General features: G+C 55.1%; 1 protein-coding gene across 4 annotated transcripts in view; it reads right to left on the bottom strand.

Moving 5' to 3' along the window:
• Nucleotides 1-1,987: 1,987 nt before the first annotated feature.
• The window catches only part of LRRK1 (leucine rich repeat kinase 1), a 108,258-nt gene continuing 93,582 nt past the window's right edge, over nt 1,988-16,663 (bottom strand). For 3 of the 4 annotated variants that reach the window (XM_019726628.3, XM_019726626.3, XM_019726629.3), the window contains 9 exons: nt 15,919-16,116; nt 14,718-14,995; nt 13,239-13,433; nt 12,325-12,476; nt 11,625-11,742; nt 10,416-10,532; nt 7,143-7,996; nt 6,816-6,917; nt 1,988-5,105 (listed from right to left, as the gene is read on the bottom strand). In XM_019726628.3, the coding sequence (XP_019582187.2) occupies nt 4,928-5,105; nt 6,816-6,917; nt 7,143-7,996; nt 10,416-10,532; nt 11,625-11,742; nt 12,325-12,476; nt 13,239-13,433; nt 14,718-14,995; nt 15,919-16,116 (2,192 nt within the window). In that variant the 3' untranslated portion in view covers nt 1,988-4,927. The remainder of the gene's footprint in view (nt 5,106-6,815; nt 6,918-7,142; nt 7,997-10,415; nt 10,533-11,624; nt 11,743-12,324; nt 12,477-13,238; nt 13,434-14,717; nt 14,996-15,918; nt 16,117-16,663) is intronic. The other variant, XM_074317188.2, reaches the window with a different exon arrangement.

Raw genomic sequence — 16,663 nt, forward strand, 5'->3', positions numbered from 1 at the left:
CTTCAGTCTTAGTTGCTCAGCTCCAGGTCCAGTCGCCATTGTTAGTGGCAGGGAGCGCAGCCCACCATCCCTTGCGGGAGTCGAACTCGCAACCTTGTGGATGAGAGCTCGCGCTCCAACCAACTGAGCCATCTGGCCACCTGGGAGGTCAGCGGCAGCTCCTTGACTTCATTCTAGTTGCGGAGGGCGCAGCTCGCTGGCCCATGTGGGAATCAAACCGGCAGCCCCGTTGCCCAGAGCTCGTGCTCTAACCAACTGAGCCACCCGTCCGCCCCAAGGAACTCATACTTTGAGAAACAGTATGTGGGAGAGGCAGGGGCCAGCCCCCGGTCTTAAGCAAGGGTGCCACCATCACTGTCTGGGGCCAGTGATGGCTGGACGGACTGGCTTTCTGAGAGGGGCCACACTGAGGAGTGTCACATTCACTGGGGTGCCAAGGAAACCCAACACCAAGGCACCCCAAACTACACATTCCCCTGGCTCAGGGTCCCGTCTCCCTTTAACATACAGCCTCCCCCCCCCCCCCCGACCTCGACACAATCCTTTCCTGAGGACCACGGGGGTATGAGGACTGGAATGTTCCACCATGACTTTGTCCAAAGCGAGCCCTGCTTTGAGGAAGTGAATTCCTCTCTAGGGCCTTGTTGCCCTCTGGGTGCGATCTGCTCCCTGGACTGAGCAGAGGTGTATAGGAGGACAGAGGGCTCTCCCACGGGGCTAACAGCCCTTGTCTGGGATCATGCCAACGTGAGGGAAGGTGTGCGTGTGCGTCGTGAATGTGGGTGACATGGGTCTTCAGCTCTGTCTGTGAATGTCACCCAAGAAGCATCCACAGGCAAGGCCCAAAGGCCTCTGGCTGGCACCTGGCCCAAGCTGGAAGGCAGGGGGCAGCTGCACAGCTTCCCCAAGCCCTGGCCCTGGGGGGGGGGATGGTCTACTAACCCGGAAGAGTGGGGACATTAGTGACGGCCCCGAGGGTGACACGGACCACGGACGGCAAAGTGGGAATTATTTCAGTTGTGTGCCTGTCCTGACCGCTGTTTCCAGTTTTAAAGCATGTGTTCCTTACGTACCTATCATCTTCTTACACGAATGCATCAGCTTTCATTTATTGTTACGTGTGCGACACCTGAACCCAGTTCTCAGGTGAAAGTGTGAGTAAAAGTCTTCCTGACATTTCAGGAAAAAAAAAAGTTTATTTTGAAAATGGCTATTTCACAGGAACAGAATCACTTGTTTCCTGAGTGGTTCTCAGGACGTGTGCGTCCCCCTGGGTGCCCTTCCTGGGAGGGGGTGAGAGTGGTCATGACTGGGGGGTGCAGGGAGGGTGTCATGGCTCTGGTTCAGGGGTTGCTCTGGCTCCCGCACCAATCCTACGAATCATAAGAATTTTCATTGCCATGTCACGGCGGAAAAACCAACCAGGGTCACAGAGGAGGTGTAGCTTGTAGGGGGTCGAGGGTTTAAACTTGCAGGACATCAAAGCTGGCCTTTGGGTGGCCAGGATGTAACTCTGGACCCTTTTGTTCCAAGGTTGTTCCAGGGAACATAACTACAGTCATGCGTTGTTTAATGACAGGGACGTAGACACATTCTGAGAAGTGTGTCCCCAGGCGAGTTTGTCATTGTGAGAACATCGCAGAGTGTGCTTACACAAACCTGGATGGAACAGCTGACCGCACACGAGGCTCCTGGGCTCCAAGGCTGTACAGCAGGTTACTGTACTGAATACTGGGGGCCGAGGTACGTCTTTCCCGGGATTCAGGGGAGAAGTCCCTCCCATTCAGGCTTACCTTCACAAAAGGCCTGTTTACAATTACAGCAGTGCCAAGATAAAGGTATGAAGTGAAAACGAGGGGACTCCGCCTGCACACCAGCCGTCTGTTTTCCTCCCAGGGGCATCCAACCTCTGCCACACTCTTGGGCACCCTTTGGGGTACTTTCCTTGTGCGTGCAGTTATTTTTTATACACCACACCACAAATCGCTTTTCAGAAAAACAATGCATTTATTATACCGTGGAGGACATTTCAGACCAGCCCACTAGCACGGCCTCCTTCTCTGAAAGGGTGCAGTGTGACTCTGTAAGATGTACACGCATCGAATGACTTCCCTCCCGATAGAGATTTAGGTTGTCTCCTGTTTGGGGTCATTGTAGGTGATACTGCAGTGACATCCTCGTTCTGCGTCTTTGGGTAGTTTGACAGATATTTCAGGATCAAATACTTCGGGGGGACTGCTAGGTCAAACGATATGGGCATTTGAAATTTTGATGGGTGCAGTCAAAATGCACTCTAAGGGGTGGCCCCAACGTATATGACATCCTCTGTAGTCCATCTTTCACTCAGCCGTCAAAGTGACTTCTAAAGGCAATGAGATGGTCTAATACCAGTTTGAAACTGCCAGAAATACGAGACCTGTGTGCACGGTGCCATGTCTCGCCGGCCTCTGAGCTCCCACTTCTGCACAACACTCCGGCCACACCAGCTTTCACTGGCCCTTCACAGCAGCTCATTCCTACCACCGGGCCTTTGCACCAGTGGACCCTTCAGGTCTCCACATGCCTCCTTCCCTTTGCCCGTCCTCAGATGGTATCTCCTCCTGGAGGCCTTGCCCAGTCTCAGTTCAGTGTAGCAGCCCCTTTTTCATTCGTTCCCTGTCCTGACTTTATGGTCTGGCTCTGTGATCTCATTTGTGTGTTCACTGTCACCTCCCTCCACTAGAACGGGGCTCCTAAAGGCAGAGATTCTTGTCTGTTACATTACCAGTGTCCAGGGACAGTGCCTGACACTTAGTAGGTGCTCAAGAAATAACTGCTGACTATTTAATCCTTGCCAACCTGAGGGCAATAAATGATAATTTACTGCTATTTTCACGACTCCTTCCAACTGGGTGAGGCTGAGCATGGATTTTGCTGGGCCTTTCTTTGGAGTCAGTTGCTGGCTCATGTCTCCGGTTTCCTTTTGGGTTTTCTTTCTTATTGACAGGTAGAAACTCTTTGGATACAAGATATGTGAGCTCTTTGTCTCTCATCTGTTGCCAATATTTTTTTCCCAGTTGACTGTCCAGCTTTTGACTTTGTGATAATTTTTCCATTCAAGTTCCTAATTTTTATATAGTCAAGTTCATTAACCATTTCCTGTATGGTTTCTAACTTTTGTGAAGAAGTTCCCTAAGCTGGCTCGGGGGAGCCATGGGCTTTCTTCACAGCTGCTTGGGCCAGGGGGTTAGGGTTAGGGTTAGGAATAGGGAGAGGCCAGGAGGAAAGCTGGGCTGGGACTGGCTCCTGGGGGCTCTATCAGCATAGCCATCTGGCAGCAGGTGAGGTGGAGAGCAGGTTTGGGGCAGGGGGGCAAAAGGATCCTGTTTGTATTTGGGGGTTCACCGGGCAGCTATGGGCGCTGGGATGAGAGGAGAAGGCGGGTGGTGATTAGCAAGCCCCTGACGAGGGAGGAGGGCAGGAGAATGGCAGTGAAGTGGCAGGAGGCGGAGACCCTCAGCCCCTCTGGGACTTAATGCCCAGCCCAGTAAAAAGAAGTGAGGAGACTGACAGAGCAGCTGTCACTGCCGTTGGAAACGGCTGTGGGGCGGCCTGCACGGGGACCGCCCATTCTGCCCTGGGTAGTGAGTGGGTCTGGGTGGGACAGAGCCTGGGCTGTTATTCCAAGCGCTCTACAGCCGGAGGCTATGACTTCATTCTTGAGAGTCTGTTTATTTTCAGATAAGAGGAGTCACATTTGCCTGCACACCCCAGCAAATCTTAAGTTTGATTTTTGTAACTGAATTTTAGAAAAAGGTCAACGATGCGAACAGGCGTACGAGCTCCCCTTCTGGGTTAAGGAGCCCCCGGTCGCCTTGTGGATATGTGTGCCTGCATGTGTGTACCTGCGTGTGTGTGTGCATGCGTGTGTGCGTGTGTGCGAGCGTGTGTGTGCATAATTTATAAACACTCTTGCTGGTGTACTCATACATCTCTGGTTAATTTCACTTCCTGTCCTCTGCAGCCCATATGTGCAGTTGATGTTTAGCAAACACAGAGCTGGTATAAGCCCATAGGATATGGTTTCACAACCAGAGGCCTCACTGCTGAGATTTTAATTAATTTGTGAAAGTGATAAACAAGATTATTATGTGCAAACAAATAGGGCTTGTGCCCAGCTGCATCCAAGTTTATTTGACAAAGCTATAAACACAAGGACCTTTCTTAAGTCCTGCGGACTGAGTGTCTCCTTCCTTTTGTCAGCAGAAGGGGAAAGGAGAGGCTGAGTCAGCGCTCTCTGTGCTGGGCTACTCTTGGCTTTCCGGCTGTGTCATTTAAAGGGACTCATTCATTCCCCAGATTGGGCAGCGCTCCTTGCCAAGGGTCCTTTTGGGGGTTTCTCACACAAAGACTGTCCCAAGCTGGGCCCCGAGAACTCAGGAGCTTGAGAAATGTGCTGAGAACCTGGGAGCCACCAGGGGAACGGGGAGGGGTCACAGCCCTCCTCCCGCCCTGTCCCAAACTACTTCCCAATGGAGAGCCTCTAGTGTAATTCCATCCCTGACCTGGGGAGGAAAATGGGCAGGCCCTGTGTGCTGGGAAGGTCCAGCCTCCCCCTATGTCCCAGCCCAGAATGGGGTCCCCCTCCCCTGCTCCTGGAAATGGACAGAGGAGGCAGGAAAAGTTCCTTTCATCCCACCCCACCGTCTTCCCTTGGGCTGTAAAAGCAGCAATTGGGGGGTAAAGAGGGGGAGGGGGTATCCAGGTAACTATACCCTGGAGAACCTGAGAATCCCCAAACCACTGCCAGCCCTTCTTAGTACTTATAGCAGCAAGTGGTCCATGGAAGAACCCAGTCCATCTTCTGGGTCCTCCGAGGGCTGCAGGTGGAGGGGTCAGGCCACTGGCCTGGGCCAGCCAGGTCCAGGTGAGGGCCATTCCACAGGAATTACCTCCTCTTTCGTGTGCAAGCCTCCAGCCGGCCCAGCTCCTCGTAGGACTGGTAGAAAATGTCAAACTCCCTGGTGCCCCAGCCCCGCCAGACAGCCAGGCACCACTCCATGTTTTCGTTTTCAAAGCTGCACACAACTGTATCCTTTGCCACCACAGCCGCGTCCACAAGCACCCTGCAGAGAGAGGGCATGTCTGAGATAATCCACAAAGGTCTCCTCGTGCTCCCTGTACCTTCTCGGGAGGACAGAGCCTGGTTAAGAAGGCACCTGCACCTCCCAGCCTGGCCCCATCCAGGTGCTCTGATGCTCCGGTGGCCCAGCCTGTGGGCAGAGGCTTTCGACCATCTAAAGAAGGCCCAAGGGCATCGGTTCAGGTTCACAGGGATTGTCAGGATGGGCTGACTTCTTGGAAAGACACATACAGTCAGAGGTGGTACCTTTTGTAATTTGTCTCAGCCCCAAAGTATCCAGAAAATGCCATCAGTACTGCTCGTCATTGGCCCATGGGGAATTTTAACTTTAACACAATTCCCTTGCCTTGTCATCATTCTTTTCCCATCCTACATTTCCACAGGCTTAGGAAGTTCAGGGTAATCTATGAGGCAGAAAACCCGCACTGAGTCCTCACCCTACCCACTGGTTTTGAGGCTGTGGCTTGTTCTGCGTGGCTCGCGCATTCAGTTTCCTTCTGGGCCCCGCCAGGCTGTGCAGCCCCCCTCCTCCCACGGTGCCAGAGCTCCCTGCCTGGCACTGAGGCCACCAGATGAACCTTCATGCCCAGGGGCTGTGCAGGACCTTGTGACTCACAGGCACTCGCTAGCTACTTGCCGAGGGAATCAATGTCTCAGATGCATCTCAAAAAGCTGGTGCACTCAGGCCGTGGCCCTCCTTTGGGCTGGACGCCTGGGCTGCCCTCTCCCTACAGCTAGTGAGTGTGCCTGGCTCTTGGTAAGCCTACTTTGGGGGGATTAATGGGGGAATCACCAGGGGAAAACTGAGGGATGCTGATAACAGGTTCTCTGAGGTCAACAGCCCTGGGCTCTGTAGACCCAACTGCTCCCCCAGAAGCCCCATCTGCAATCTAGGAACTACGTCAGCCCAAGGCTGGCGCCCACATTCAGCAGCAAACCCAGATTTGGTTTGTAGAATCACTCAAAAGGCAAGGTCACTGGCCGTGGTGACTCACTGAGAGAGTTCCACGCTGAGGGCAAGGCAGGGGAACTCCAAGGGACGTTTCCTCGGTCATCGACCTGCTCCGGGAGGAAACAGGCTGAATGGAATCGCTCCACAAAGGAGATTTACTGTGTGGGGTTCAGGAGACAAAGTGAGGGGTGCAAACACTGTCGGCTGCCAGAGGACTGTGGGAACACTGCTGACACCACCTGCCCGTCTCCACAGCCACACAAGGTCTGGACAGGTTGTCCTGCCAGCACAACCGTGACAGCGGGTCTGGCCTGCCTCCTGGTGGGACTCCCCGTCCCCCGCCCCCATCCCCAGCAGCAGCAGCTGGGTACCGAGCCTCGCCTGCTGCTGCCTAGGCAGGTGGGACACCTTGGGAAAGGCTCTCCTGCTTGATGCGAAGGACAGAGTCACCTGGTCCCCATTTCAACTGCAGCTCAAGTCAGGTCCTGGAGAGGTACCCCTGGTGGCTGTGGCCAGTGGCTGGCTGATGCCAGGTTCGGCCAGTATCTTCTGATCTCCTAGGAGCTGGCTGGAGCACACCCCCCCCCTCCCCCCCGCGTGCCTTATGGCCACGGTGGCAGATGTGCCGTTTATTTGTGGAGGACAGATGGGCGGGCAGCCTCTGTGCAGGAACATGGCAGCGGGGCCTGGATTCCCCACACCACGTCCCTGGTCCTACAGGAGTTGCCCTGTAAGACTTACCCCCACGGCGTGAGCTCTCGAGCTTTCAAGACAGCGATGACGCGGCCCCGCTGGGCGCCCGCGTCCTTCTCCAGACCGATGACGATAACATCTCCACCGCGCCTGCGAAAGCAGAACGGAGAAGGGGAAGCTGTTGGTCCTGGGGGAAATGGGAGGGCCCTCCTCCGTGCTGCCACAAGGAGCTTCCGTGCAGCCCTCAGCTTTGCTGAAGGGCTTGCCCCCAGGTCCTACAGCACAGCTCCCGACCGACCGACCTCCACGGCATCTTAAAGCTTCCTTCGCTCGGCTCCCGAAGCAATAGTGCGCATGCGCGGGATTGACACGTACCTGGGGACCCAGATGACGTCTTTCACGGCGAGGACCTTCACGGCCTGCAGGTGCTGGCTGAAAGCCTCCCCGTCCACGGGGCTCAGCTCGTGCTCGGACCTGTCGGAGCCCGCCACGGGCTCGCGCAGCCTGTCCGAGTTCTCGCTGTCGGTGGAGAAGGGCACCCCGGAAAAGCTTGCCGGGGAGCAGGGCAGGCTGGAAGGGGACAGGGGGAACCGGTGGGGCGGGGACGAGGAGCAGGAGGACATGGAGCAGTAGTCTGTCAGAGAGTCCTGGTGGGTCAGGATCTGTGTGCCCAGCTCTTTGCTGTACATGATGCTCACGTCTGCAATGGCGTCCCCTGCGGGCTTCTTGGGGCTGGCCACGTGGCTGTCCGGGGGCTCCAGGTCCAACGGGCGCACGGGAAACATGTCCCTGAGGGGGTTGGGGTCCCCGCAGAAGTAGCGGGCGCACAGCTGGTAGGTGGCTGAATGGTACATCACCAAGGAGTTGGCCCTGTCATCCAGTCCCCAGACCACCTCCTCACCCCTACATTCAGAGCTGCACACGAGCGACGTGACCACCGACGGGGCCGAGAAGGGCTCCAGCCGCCTGCTGATCTCCAGGGTCGCACAGTCTAGGACCAGCAAGCCCGGCCCATTGCTGTACCAGACCTCAGACCCGCTGTTGACCACTTCCATGGTCTTCACAGGGTACAGGTTCTGCCGCACGTCGTCATCTGGGATGTTGAACTTGGACCTGTTGGCTGTGTGTGAGCACAGGTAGGAGCAGCTGTCATCTGGGGCGCCCCGCACCACAGAAAACACGGCCACAAGCCCGTCCGCAAGGCCCGCCAGCACCAAGTAGGAATTCTGCTGGGAGAAGACAGGCATGCGTGATGCATTTTCCTCTCGTGCATTCCAGGAAAGAAGCAGCGTGGCTGCGAAGCTCATCGCTGCACAGACCCCAGGCAGGCCCGCACCCCCGCCTGCACACCCTGGAGGAGCAAGCGTCCTAAAAAGGCAGCTCCCAAAGGAGCCACACCACCCTCCCTGGTGTGAGCAGGAAAGGAACATGCAATGTGGGGAGCAGTGGGGAGCTGCCTTCTCCGGGTCACCAGGGTGTCGCTCAGAGGCTGGCCGTGGCTCCCTCCCTCCTGTGAACTCTGCTTGTTAACATGAGAGCACTATGGGTCTGCTTGCTGCTTCCTGCCAGCACCCCCACTAGACAGGCACTCCATGAGAGCCGCACCTGGGTCTCTGGGCCCACCGCTGCCCCCCAGCACTGGCCTGGCACAGGGAAGGGCTGAGTGTCATTCATCTCTGTGACCCCACCTGGTTTTCTGCTCCCATGGACAATAAGTGCCGGCTGAACTCATTCTTAAGGAATTGCTTTCCAATTCAAGCCTCTCGTGGATGCACTTCTTGGCCACTGTGCCCACACATTTGCTTGGAAATGCCTGTGGTCCAGCTGACACCGATTGTCCTTGGGGTGCTCCCCACCCCCCACAGAGGAGCATGCACTCATCTATGGCCACCAGAAGTCACCGAGCAGTGGCTAAAGTTGCAGGGGCCAGGCTGAATGCTGGGCCCACCCCAGGCCTCCCGGAGCTCTGTGCCAAGCTGGGAATGGAGCTTCCCAGCCTCGCCGCCCTGGTGGGACTGGGGTGGGGCAAGTTCAGAAGAACAAAGCCGGAGCCAGGACAGAGCAGGGCTCCAGGCCTTGTGCCAGCGAGGGCGAGTGGCAGAGAGCCCCCTTGTTGGGGGCTGCAGGAATTCGAGAGGTAGGGCTGTCCAAGGTAAAGAGCGAACCAGCCTCGAGTCAACAGCAAGGTCAATAAGCCCTAAGAACATTTATCGAAATCTATCTTCAGGATTGTAGAAAAGAAGGCAGCCAAGGCAAACAGGAGCTACGTCTCTATCTGAGTCCCAGCTCTGGGCCCCACGTCCTGGCTGGGTGTGAATGTGCGCGTGCAAGAATGCAGGGGTCTGCCATCCGCGGCCTCCAAGGGCAGGTACCCTGGCAGGGAGGCTCTGCACAGAGCCGGCTTTATTCCCTCTGGTGGTGCGGGCGGTGGTGCCCTGGCTCAGGGGCTCTGGCCAGCAGTGGCCTTAAATAACGCTTTGTGTCATGTTCTCCTGCGCTCTGCTGCACACCAGGTCCCCAGCTGCCCAGCCTCGCCCATGGGCCACATTCATAAATGACCCTAAGGTTAATTTCAGACTTTTTTTTTTTTTAAGGAAATGAAACTGTGGTAGGGTGGAGAGAAGAGCACATATATTTCAGGAGGTAATAATAAGGCTTACTTTTATCTCCTGTGACAGCTTGGAGCTTTGGGTATGTGATGCCCAGAGATCCTTTTCACAGTCTTTTTATCCCCATTTGACAGATGGGAAAACTGAAATTGGATGATGACAGCCAACACATTTTCACAAAACAACACCAGTAATGACACCGTGAGCGTGTACTGTGAGTGGGGAGTGAGAAGCAGGAGCCTCAGGGTACACAAAGGGAGCAGAGTCCGCTGGCCAAAGAAGTCTGAGCAGGTGGCTGAAGGGTGGGGCGAAGGGTGGGGCAGCTTCTCAAGGTCAAGCCTATGGCCTTGACCTTGAGAACTGAATAAGAGGTAGTCTGGGAGAGTTGTGTGCAGCCTGCAGGGTTCCTGGTGGGAAGGGCCCCCTTAGAGTGCAGGGCTGGGTGGAGTGGGGTGCATGGGGCCAGCTGCAGTGGGGGGGGTCACCATGGCCCTGCAGAGGTGCCCTGGTCTGATCCTGGGAGCCGCAGAGCTGTCTGGGACCTGGGCTGGGTGAAGCCTTCCTGGTGGTTTCATTTGAGAAAGGCAGGGGCTGGAAGGTTGAGGCCACACTGGGCAAAGGGGGTCTCAGGTCTTGGACCCAGAGGAGATGGAGACAAAGGGGGAGGAGAGCGGGCAGCCCTACGGGGCGGGGGCAGGGTCTGCCAGGGCCATGGGTAGGCGCAGGCCAGCGCCCCATGGCACACAAGCAACTGCTCCTTTATACCGTCTGCACCAGAAAAGCATTTCACCGGAACCCAGGGCTGCGCCATTTGCATGAGGAATGCAAGCTTTCCACTTCACGCTTAGTCTTACAGGTCACCTACCTAGTTTCTTGCAAATCAGGACACTAACGATGGCTCAGGTGTCCTGGTCTCTAAGGCTGACTGTGACCTGGGCATGGCTTTGACTCCCGCTCCTGACTCTTCCCCTCCCCCAGCCCAACCAAACAGGGCGGGGAGGACCAGACACCTGTGTACCCACCTTCCTCCTTACCTTACCTTTTTTAAAACAGGCACTGCCAAGAAGCAGGTGACGACAGCTGGGGTGTCCAGAGCCCGCTGGGGCACGTTTAAGGGACACATGCCCTTGAGACTGTAGATGTAGATCTTCTGGTCCTGGAGGGGTAGCAGCCAGCGTGAGATGGGGTGGACCCGCCAGGTATTTCCTACAGGGGCCCACTGGCTTTTAGAAACCCTTTGCGCCTTAGCAAGTAACATGTATGGAAGCCTTCTGGTGGTTTGCTTTCAAATTTCTGTTCTTTGTGGGAACTTAGAAAACTACAGAATTGTCTAAAGAAGAAAGATAAAATTGCCTTTAAGCTATTACGCAGAGGAAACCACCTTAGGGATTTGCGGGACCCTCGCCTAGTTTCTGTGGGTACTTCTGCGTGTGCCCCCGTTCCCAGCAGAGGTGGGAGCCCACTACTGTGCTGTTGTCACACTTTCCTTTTCCTGTGGTCGTATATGCTGCAGGCTGAGGCCCCACCTACCTGCGGCATGAGGGGGCCATATCTGAGCGCTGTCCCGTCTTCACTACAATGAATTTTACTGGGATGGACATTCTCACAGACTGTCTTTGTTATTTCCTTGGGGCAAATTCTTAAAACTGAAATCACTGAGGCTCACGTGGGGTGAAGAGCTTCCTGGTGAACCATGTTCTCAACGGTCATCTGGAAGTTTTCCCTCCAATTTTATGAACCGCTAAGCCACCCACCCCAGTCGCTTCTGAGCATTTGTTTTGGGGGCATTCCTCTCTGGGTTTCTCAGAAAAAAGCACTTTGGGCCTTCTGTTGAGTTTCTTCAAGTGAAGACAACAGGCCTCAGAGCTGAGTGGGTTTGCTGTGAAGACCTGGCCGTGTTATAAGAAACCCGGTCCCTTCACCCACCCACGGGATTCTCCTTGCCTGGGACCCTGTACCTGACACTTATCATGTCTGAGGGACAGTCACCAACCAGGGACAAGGCTGGTTGAGCTGCTCCTGGTGAGATGCTGCCGGGTTACACGGCTGCTGGTTTTACTGTGTGTGGGGGGGGAGAGGTCAGGGTGGGGGTGGTGGAAGGTGTCTCACAGGTGTGAGCTGGGGTCATCAGAAGTTCAAGTGTTTCTGAGTTTCCTGTATTTTCAGTTGCTACATCTGCTCCCCCCAGGCACTGCCCCCACCCCCGTGCTGCCTGCAGGTCTCGATGAAAGGCCTGCACGGTGGTTACCTCGGTGGCCGTCCACAGAGAGTTCTGGACCTTGAGTTGGCAGCTCAGCTTCATTCCCGCACAGCTCACTCGCTGGACTTCCAGAATGCCCTTCTCTGTGTTCACCACCGTGTAATTCCTGCAGTGGGTGACAGTGTGCGGTCAGCTCACTGGCCAGGGGCTGCCTCCCTCACCCGGGCCTGGCCTATAGCAGCCTTGGAGCAGGACATCAGCTGTGGGCCTTGTCCACCCCCTCGAGCCCAGGGTTGAATTTTGTCATGTTCTGAGCCCCAGGCCGGCACAGAGCTGCCTGCTGCCTGCCTGGCAAGGCTCGAACACACAGGCAGAGAAAGGCCATTCCCCACAGAAGGTAGGCTCTCCCTGAACTCCCACGACTCAGCGGCTGCCCTCTCTCCCTGACCCCCAGGGTCACTGACCCCTCTCCATCAAGCTCAGACAGCTCATCTTAAAACAAAGCTCTCCTTTGACCCCTGCCCCCCCACACCCCGGCAGACACCACCTTTTCTTTGGTTCTCTTAACCACAAACCACATGTGCACGTCTACATGTGGGGACTCAGTTTCCTCTCTTGGGTGGATGCCATCAGGCTTTCAACCACTGTCCGCTAAACAGCTCTCCCATGGTCAGTCCTCACCGCCCCCCGATTACACGGTCCCCCCAGTGCTGACACCAGCGGGGCATGGAAAGCCTCAGGACGTTACCTGGACTCCTCTTTCCCGTCCCAGAACACCACCGTGTACTCCTGGCCCGGGGAGGAGAAGAAGGCTGTCTGCTTCCCACACGGCAGCTGGTACATGAACGTTGCAAAGGTCGGGTCCTTCATCTGGCTCACCACCGACAGGGCCAGCGGTCGCTGAGGGAGAGAGGCCGCCAGGGCTGTGAGCCAGGGTCACTGACGACCAGACTGATGCCCATTCTGCCCACGAAACCAACGATCGAACCAGGGAGGAAGGAGTAGAACCTGCTGTTTCAAAACCCAATGGAAACAAGAGGCTGAAGCAACTTCCGGCACCGGAAACAGACCCTTCCAGGCGTTTGGGTCATTGTGGTCCATAGCACCTCAAATTCAGGTGGTCAGGTTCGTCTAAACTCTGATATTCCAACCCGTACACCATCTTGTAAAGAATGTTGCTCACACCTCATTTACATCCAATACATTAAACCAGCACCGTCTAATTTGAAAAATGAGTGGTCACCTTGATACCACTGGTCCCTTCCCAAACCAAGTGGCTTTAAAATGATAATGTGACTACTTTATCTGATAAGCAAACCTTCTAGCCCTGACTTTAAAAAGAGACACTCCCATTCTTTCTGCTTTTGCGTGGGGATGTGTAAAGGCTGGTATGCTTGGTTTGCATGATGACGTGACGCAAAAGCTGGGGAGGAAAAGAAAGGTCATTATCCTGGCTATTGCACACACCAAGAAAATGATGTGGACATATTAGGAGCAGTAATATCTCTTTCTAGAAGAGGTGAGCAGAGAAGGGCGGCCCTGTTTGTTGCAGGCGCTCCATGAAGGTTGGGCCGGACCCCGTACATGTGTGTGCTGGAGACCCACAACTTCCGCCATCCTGGCTGGAAGCGCCGGGACCCCACGCCCCGTGCCCCCGGGTACCTTCTCCGGCTTCGTGTCCCAGCACTCCATCATGAGCGCCTGCAGCCGATGGAACTGCACTTCCTCTGGCTGCCCCAGGATCGGGCGGATGCCCTTGGACAGCTTCTTGGCAATCTGCAGCTGGTGGTGGCCCAGCACGGGCCGTTGCCCCGACAGCAGCTCGTAGAGCACCATGCCGTAGGAGAACATGTCCACCTGGGCACACAGGCAAGCCAAGTCAGGTCCCCTGCCCGGGCTCAGCAGCTTTCGCAAGCTGGCCCTGAGATGGAGGGAACAGGGAGACACCCTTAGACAAGGAAAACATAGGTCCTGTCCAAAGGAAGATGCTCGTCAATCCACCAACACATCCCTCTCTCTCCGGCCCAAACATCCGGACAACCAGCTGAGCAACCATCATCCTGTGCCTTTATTCACCTATCTTGCCATCCCTGCAATCCTTTCCTCCGCTCCCTTTCTTTCCCCTCCCCTCCCCTTCTTTCCATCCACCCATCTGACTGCCTGATCTTTGGTCCATTTACCTACCCATCCTTTCATACTTCCTTCCTTCTGTCCATCCGTCCGTCCGTCCGTCTGTCCATCCATCCATCCATCTATCTGTCCATTCATCCATTCATCCACCCTATTCATCTGTCCATCCATCCATCCTCCCATCCATCCATACATTCAGCAGTCCGTCCGTCCTTCCATCCATCCATCCATCCATCCTTTTTTCCTTCCTTCTTTCCTTCTTTCCTTCTTTCCTTCTTTCCTTCTTTCCTTCCTTCCTTCCTTCCTTCCTTCCTTCCTTCCTTCCTTCCTTCCTTCCTTCCTTCCTTCCTTCCTTCCTTCCTTCCATCCTCCCTTCCATCCTCTCATTTATCTGTCCGCTCATCCAAAGAAAAGGGCTGAGACTTGCTAACTGTCAGGCAGTGGTCATGGGCTCCACATGTGCCCCGAGGATGAAGGTAAGGCAGGAAAACAGACCCTCAGCGTAACGTGCTTGGCGCTAGAAGAGCCGTGTGTACAAATCACAAAGAGGGGAGTGGCTCCTAGGTCACACCATGTTGACTCCTCTAATTTTAATGTCATAAAAAGGCCCAGCAAGGAGAGAGTTATACAGGCCTCTGTGTGGGTTAAGAAATAACTTTTTCGCACGAAAAGGGAAGAGACAGACCTCAGAGTTTTCAATATGAAGGTTTCTGTTATAATCTCAGTTTTGAGGTGCTTTGTCTGTGTCACCTGTGATAAGAAGCTCTTATTTTTGGCACTCTGATTTGCCTTATCTATCGTGGTTAACAGCCACAGCTGCTGCATTAACCCTCACATGCTTACGTCAATGACCCATCTGCGTAGGGGGACGGAGGGGGAGCAGGAGGTGGGGGACATGGGGCTTAGAAGTTACAGGTGCTGCTAGGATGGCCTGGCTGGCCTCACACGGGCTGGGCTCCTGTGCTGTCGCACCGGGCTGGGCCAGGGGAGGGCAGCGGGCCGGGCAGGTACCTTCTCATCATACACGATGCGTGGCCTGATCTCTGGTGCCTGGTAGCCGGGCGTGCCCTCCACGCCCAGGGCGCCCTCGTGGAAAGACTGCCGCGAAATCCCATAGTCCGACAGCTTGATGTTCACATGCTCCCTGACATCCAGAGACCAGACCAGGATGTTGTCCGACTTCAGGTCACAGAAGATGATGCTTTTCTTGTGCAGGTAGGCCAGGCCCGAGGCAATCTCATAGGCGATTTTCTGGGTAAGCATGTGTCCCAGGGGCATAAAGGAAGAACCTTGGCAAAGAAAAACATAGCCAACCGTCATTCTAACCACTGTCCTCTTTCCTTACCTTCCGTCTCCCCAGCTGCTTTATGTTCTACTGACGCGCTCTCGTCATGCTCCGTGCTGGATGCCAGAAGAAACAGAGTGACTTTCGTAAGGGAAACAGTATTAAGGACACAAATGCTTGTCATTCCAGTTTCATGTATGGTACCTCAGACCTGGGACTGGTGGCTTTACTAAAAGAGCAAGGATTCAAAATTCCTAGCGTTCATCTCAAGCCAAGCTTGCTATACTGTCAAGGGGTGAGCTGAAGATATAAGAGCTTCAAAAAAAAAAAAAAAAAAGCAGGAAAGAAAAATCTCTTTCATTGAGGGAGAAATAATTGATTTTAATTGCATTTCTTCTTCCTGAGTCGAACGACAGCTGCCTTTCTCCCTCTGTCAACTCTTTGGTATTTAGTTACCCATTTCTCAAGGTAAATTATTTTAAAATTTCACTAAAAAACAAGATAGGACAAAGCTGAGTCCTGGGTCTCAGAGTTTTAACAACGGTGGACACGTGGTCCGTCACGGTTCAGGGAGGATTTACTCGGCTGGGGGGTTGGTTGGGGGCTGTTGTGGCTCAGCCTCCCTGGCTGCCTCCTCTGACGCTCAGCTGTCCTCCAGGGGGGCTGCCATCATCCTGTTTGACAGGCGAGGAAAGAAAGCCACTTCCTGGGTTATGGCAGAGAACCAGGACTTGGAACCTGGTTCTGTCTGACTCCAAAGGGTGAGTTCCTCCGGCCTCAGTGACACCACCACACAGGTTTAGACCACAGGGAGGGGGCCACATGAGCCGGAGTGGGGGGCAGGTGTGCCCTGCCCCCAACAGCTGGGCCAGGCAGGCGTGGGCCCCAGGCCTGCACTGCCTGCCACGGGCTCTCGGTTGGCCATACCTTTGGCGTTCTCGGCCAGCACGGTGTTGAGGCTGCCCAGTGGGGCGAGCTCCAGGGCGAAGCAGAGGGGATGGACGCTGATACCAATGAGGGACACGATGCAGGGGTGCTGCAGGGCGTGCAGCATGCTGGCCTCCTGCCGGAACTCGGAGAAGTTCTTCATGGCATCCGTGGCCCGCAGGTGCCTCAGCATGGTGTCTGCGGGGACAGCACGGTCAGCGCTGCCCAGGGAGGGTCAGGGGCGAGGGGCAGGTGGCCCTGCTGGGCCCCACACCACCTTCCCGGGGACCCTGGCTGGGGCTGCGTGACTGAGAGTCCTGGCCACACTCAGAACCGCCTCGAGGGCACTCAAGGGGCTGGCAGGGCCAGGATTTCCATTTCAAGATACAGTGGTACCTCGATTTTTTTTAACGTAATCCGTTCCGGAAGACTGTTCGAATTCTGAGACATTCGAAAACCGCGGCGCAGTTTCCCCATAGAAAGTAATACAAAACGGATTAATCCGTCCCAGACCTTTAAAATCAACCCCTAAAACTGCAAATTGAGCATGAATTTTACTATCGAATGATACCACAGCTACCTAAAATTTACGGCGTTCGTAAACCAAAATGCTCGTCAACGGAGATGTTCGAAAACCGAGGTACCACTGTAATCAACCTACCAGGGGTTGCAATACTATCACTCAGAATTTGGCCCCAAATGGTGGCATTTCTGAGGCATTCTAGGCTGATCACAAGACTGTCCA

This window comes from Rhinolophus sinicus, chromosome 13, assembly GCF_057876585.1.
Source record: "Rhinolophus sinicus isolate RSI-liver-muscle chromosome 13, RSI-T2T, whole genome shotgun sequence".
Lineage (NCBI taxonomy): Eukaryota > Metazoa > Chordata > Mammalia > Chiroptera > Rhinolophidae > Rhinolophus > Rhinolophus sinicus.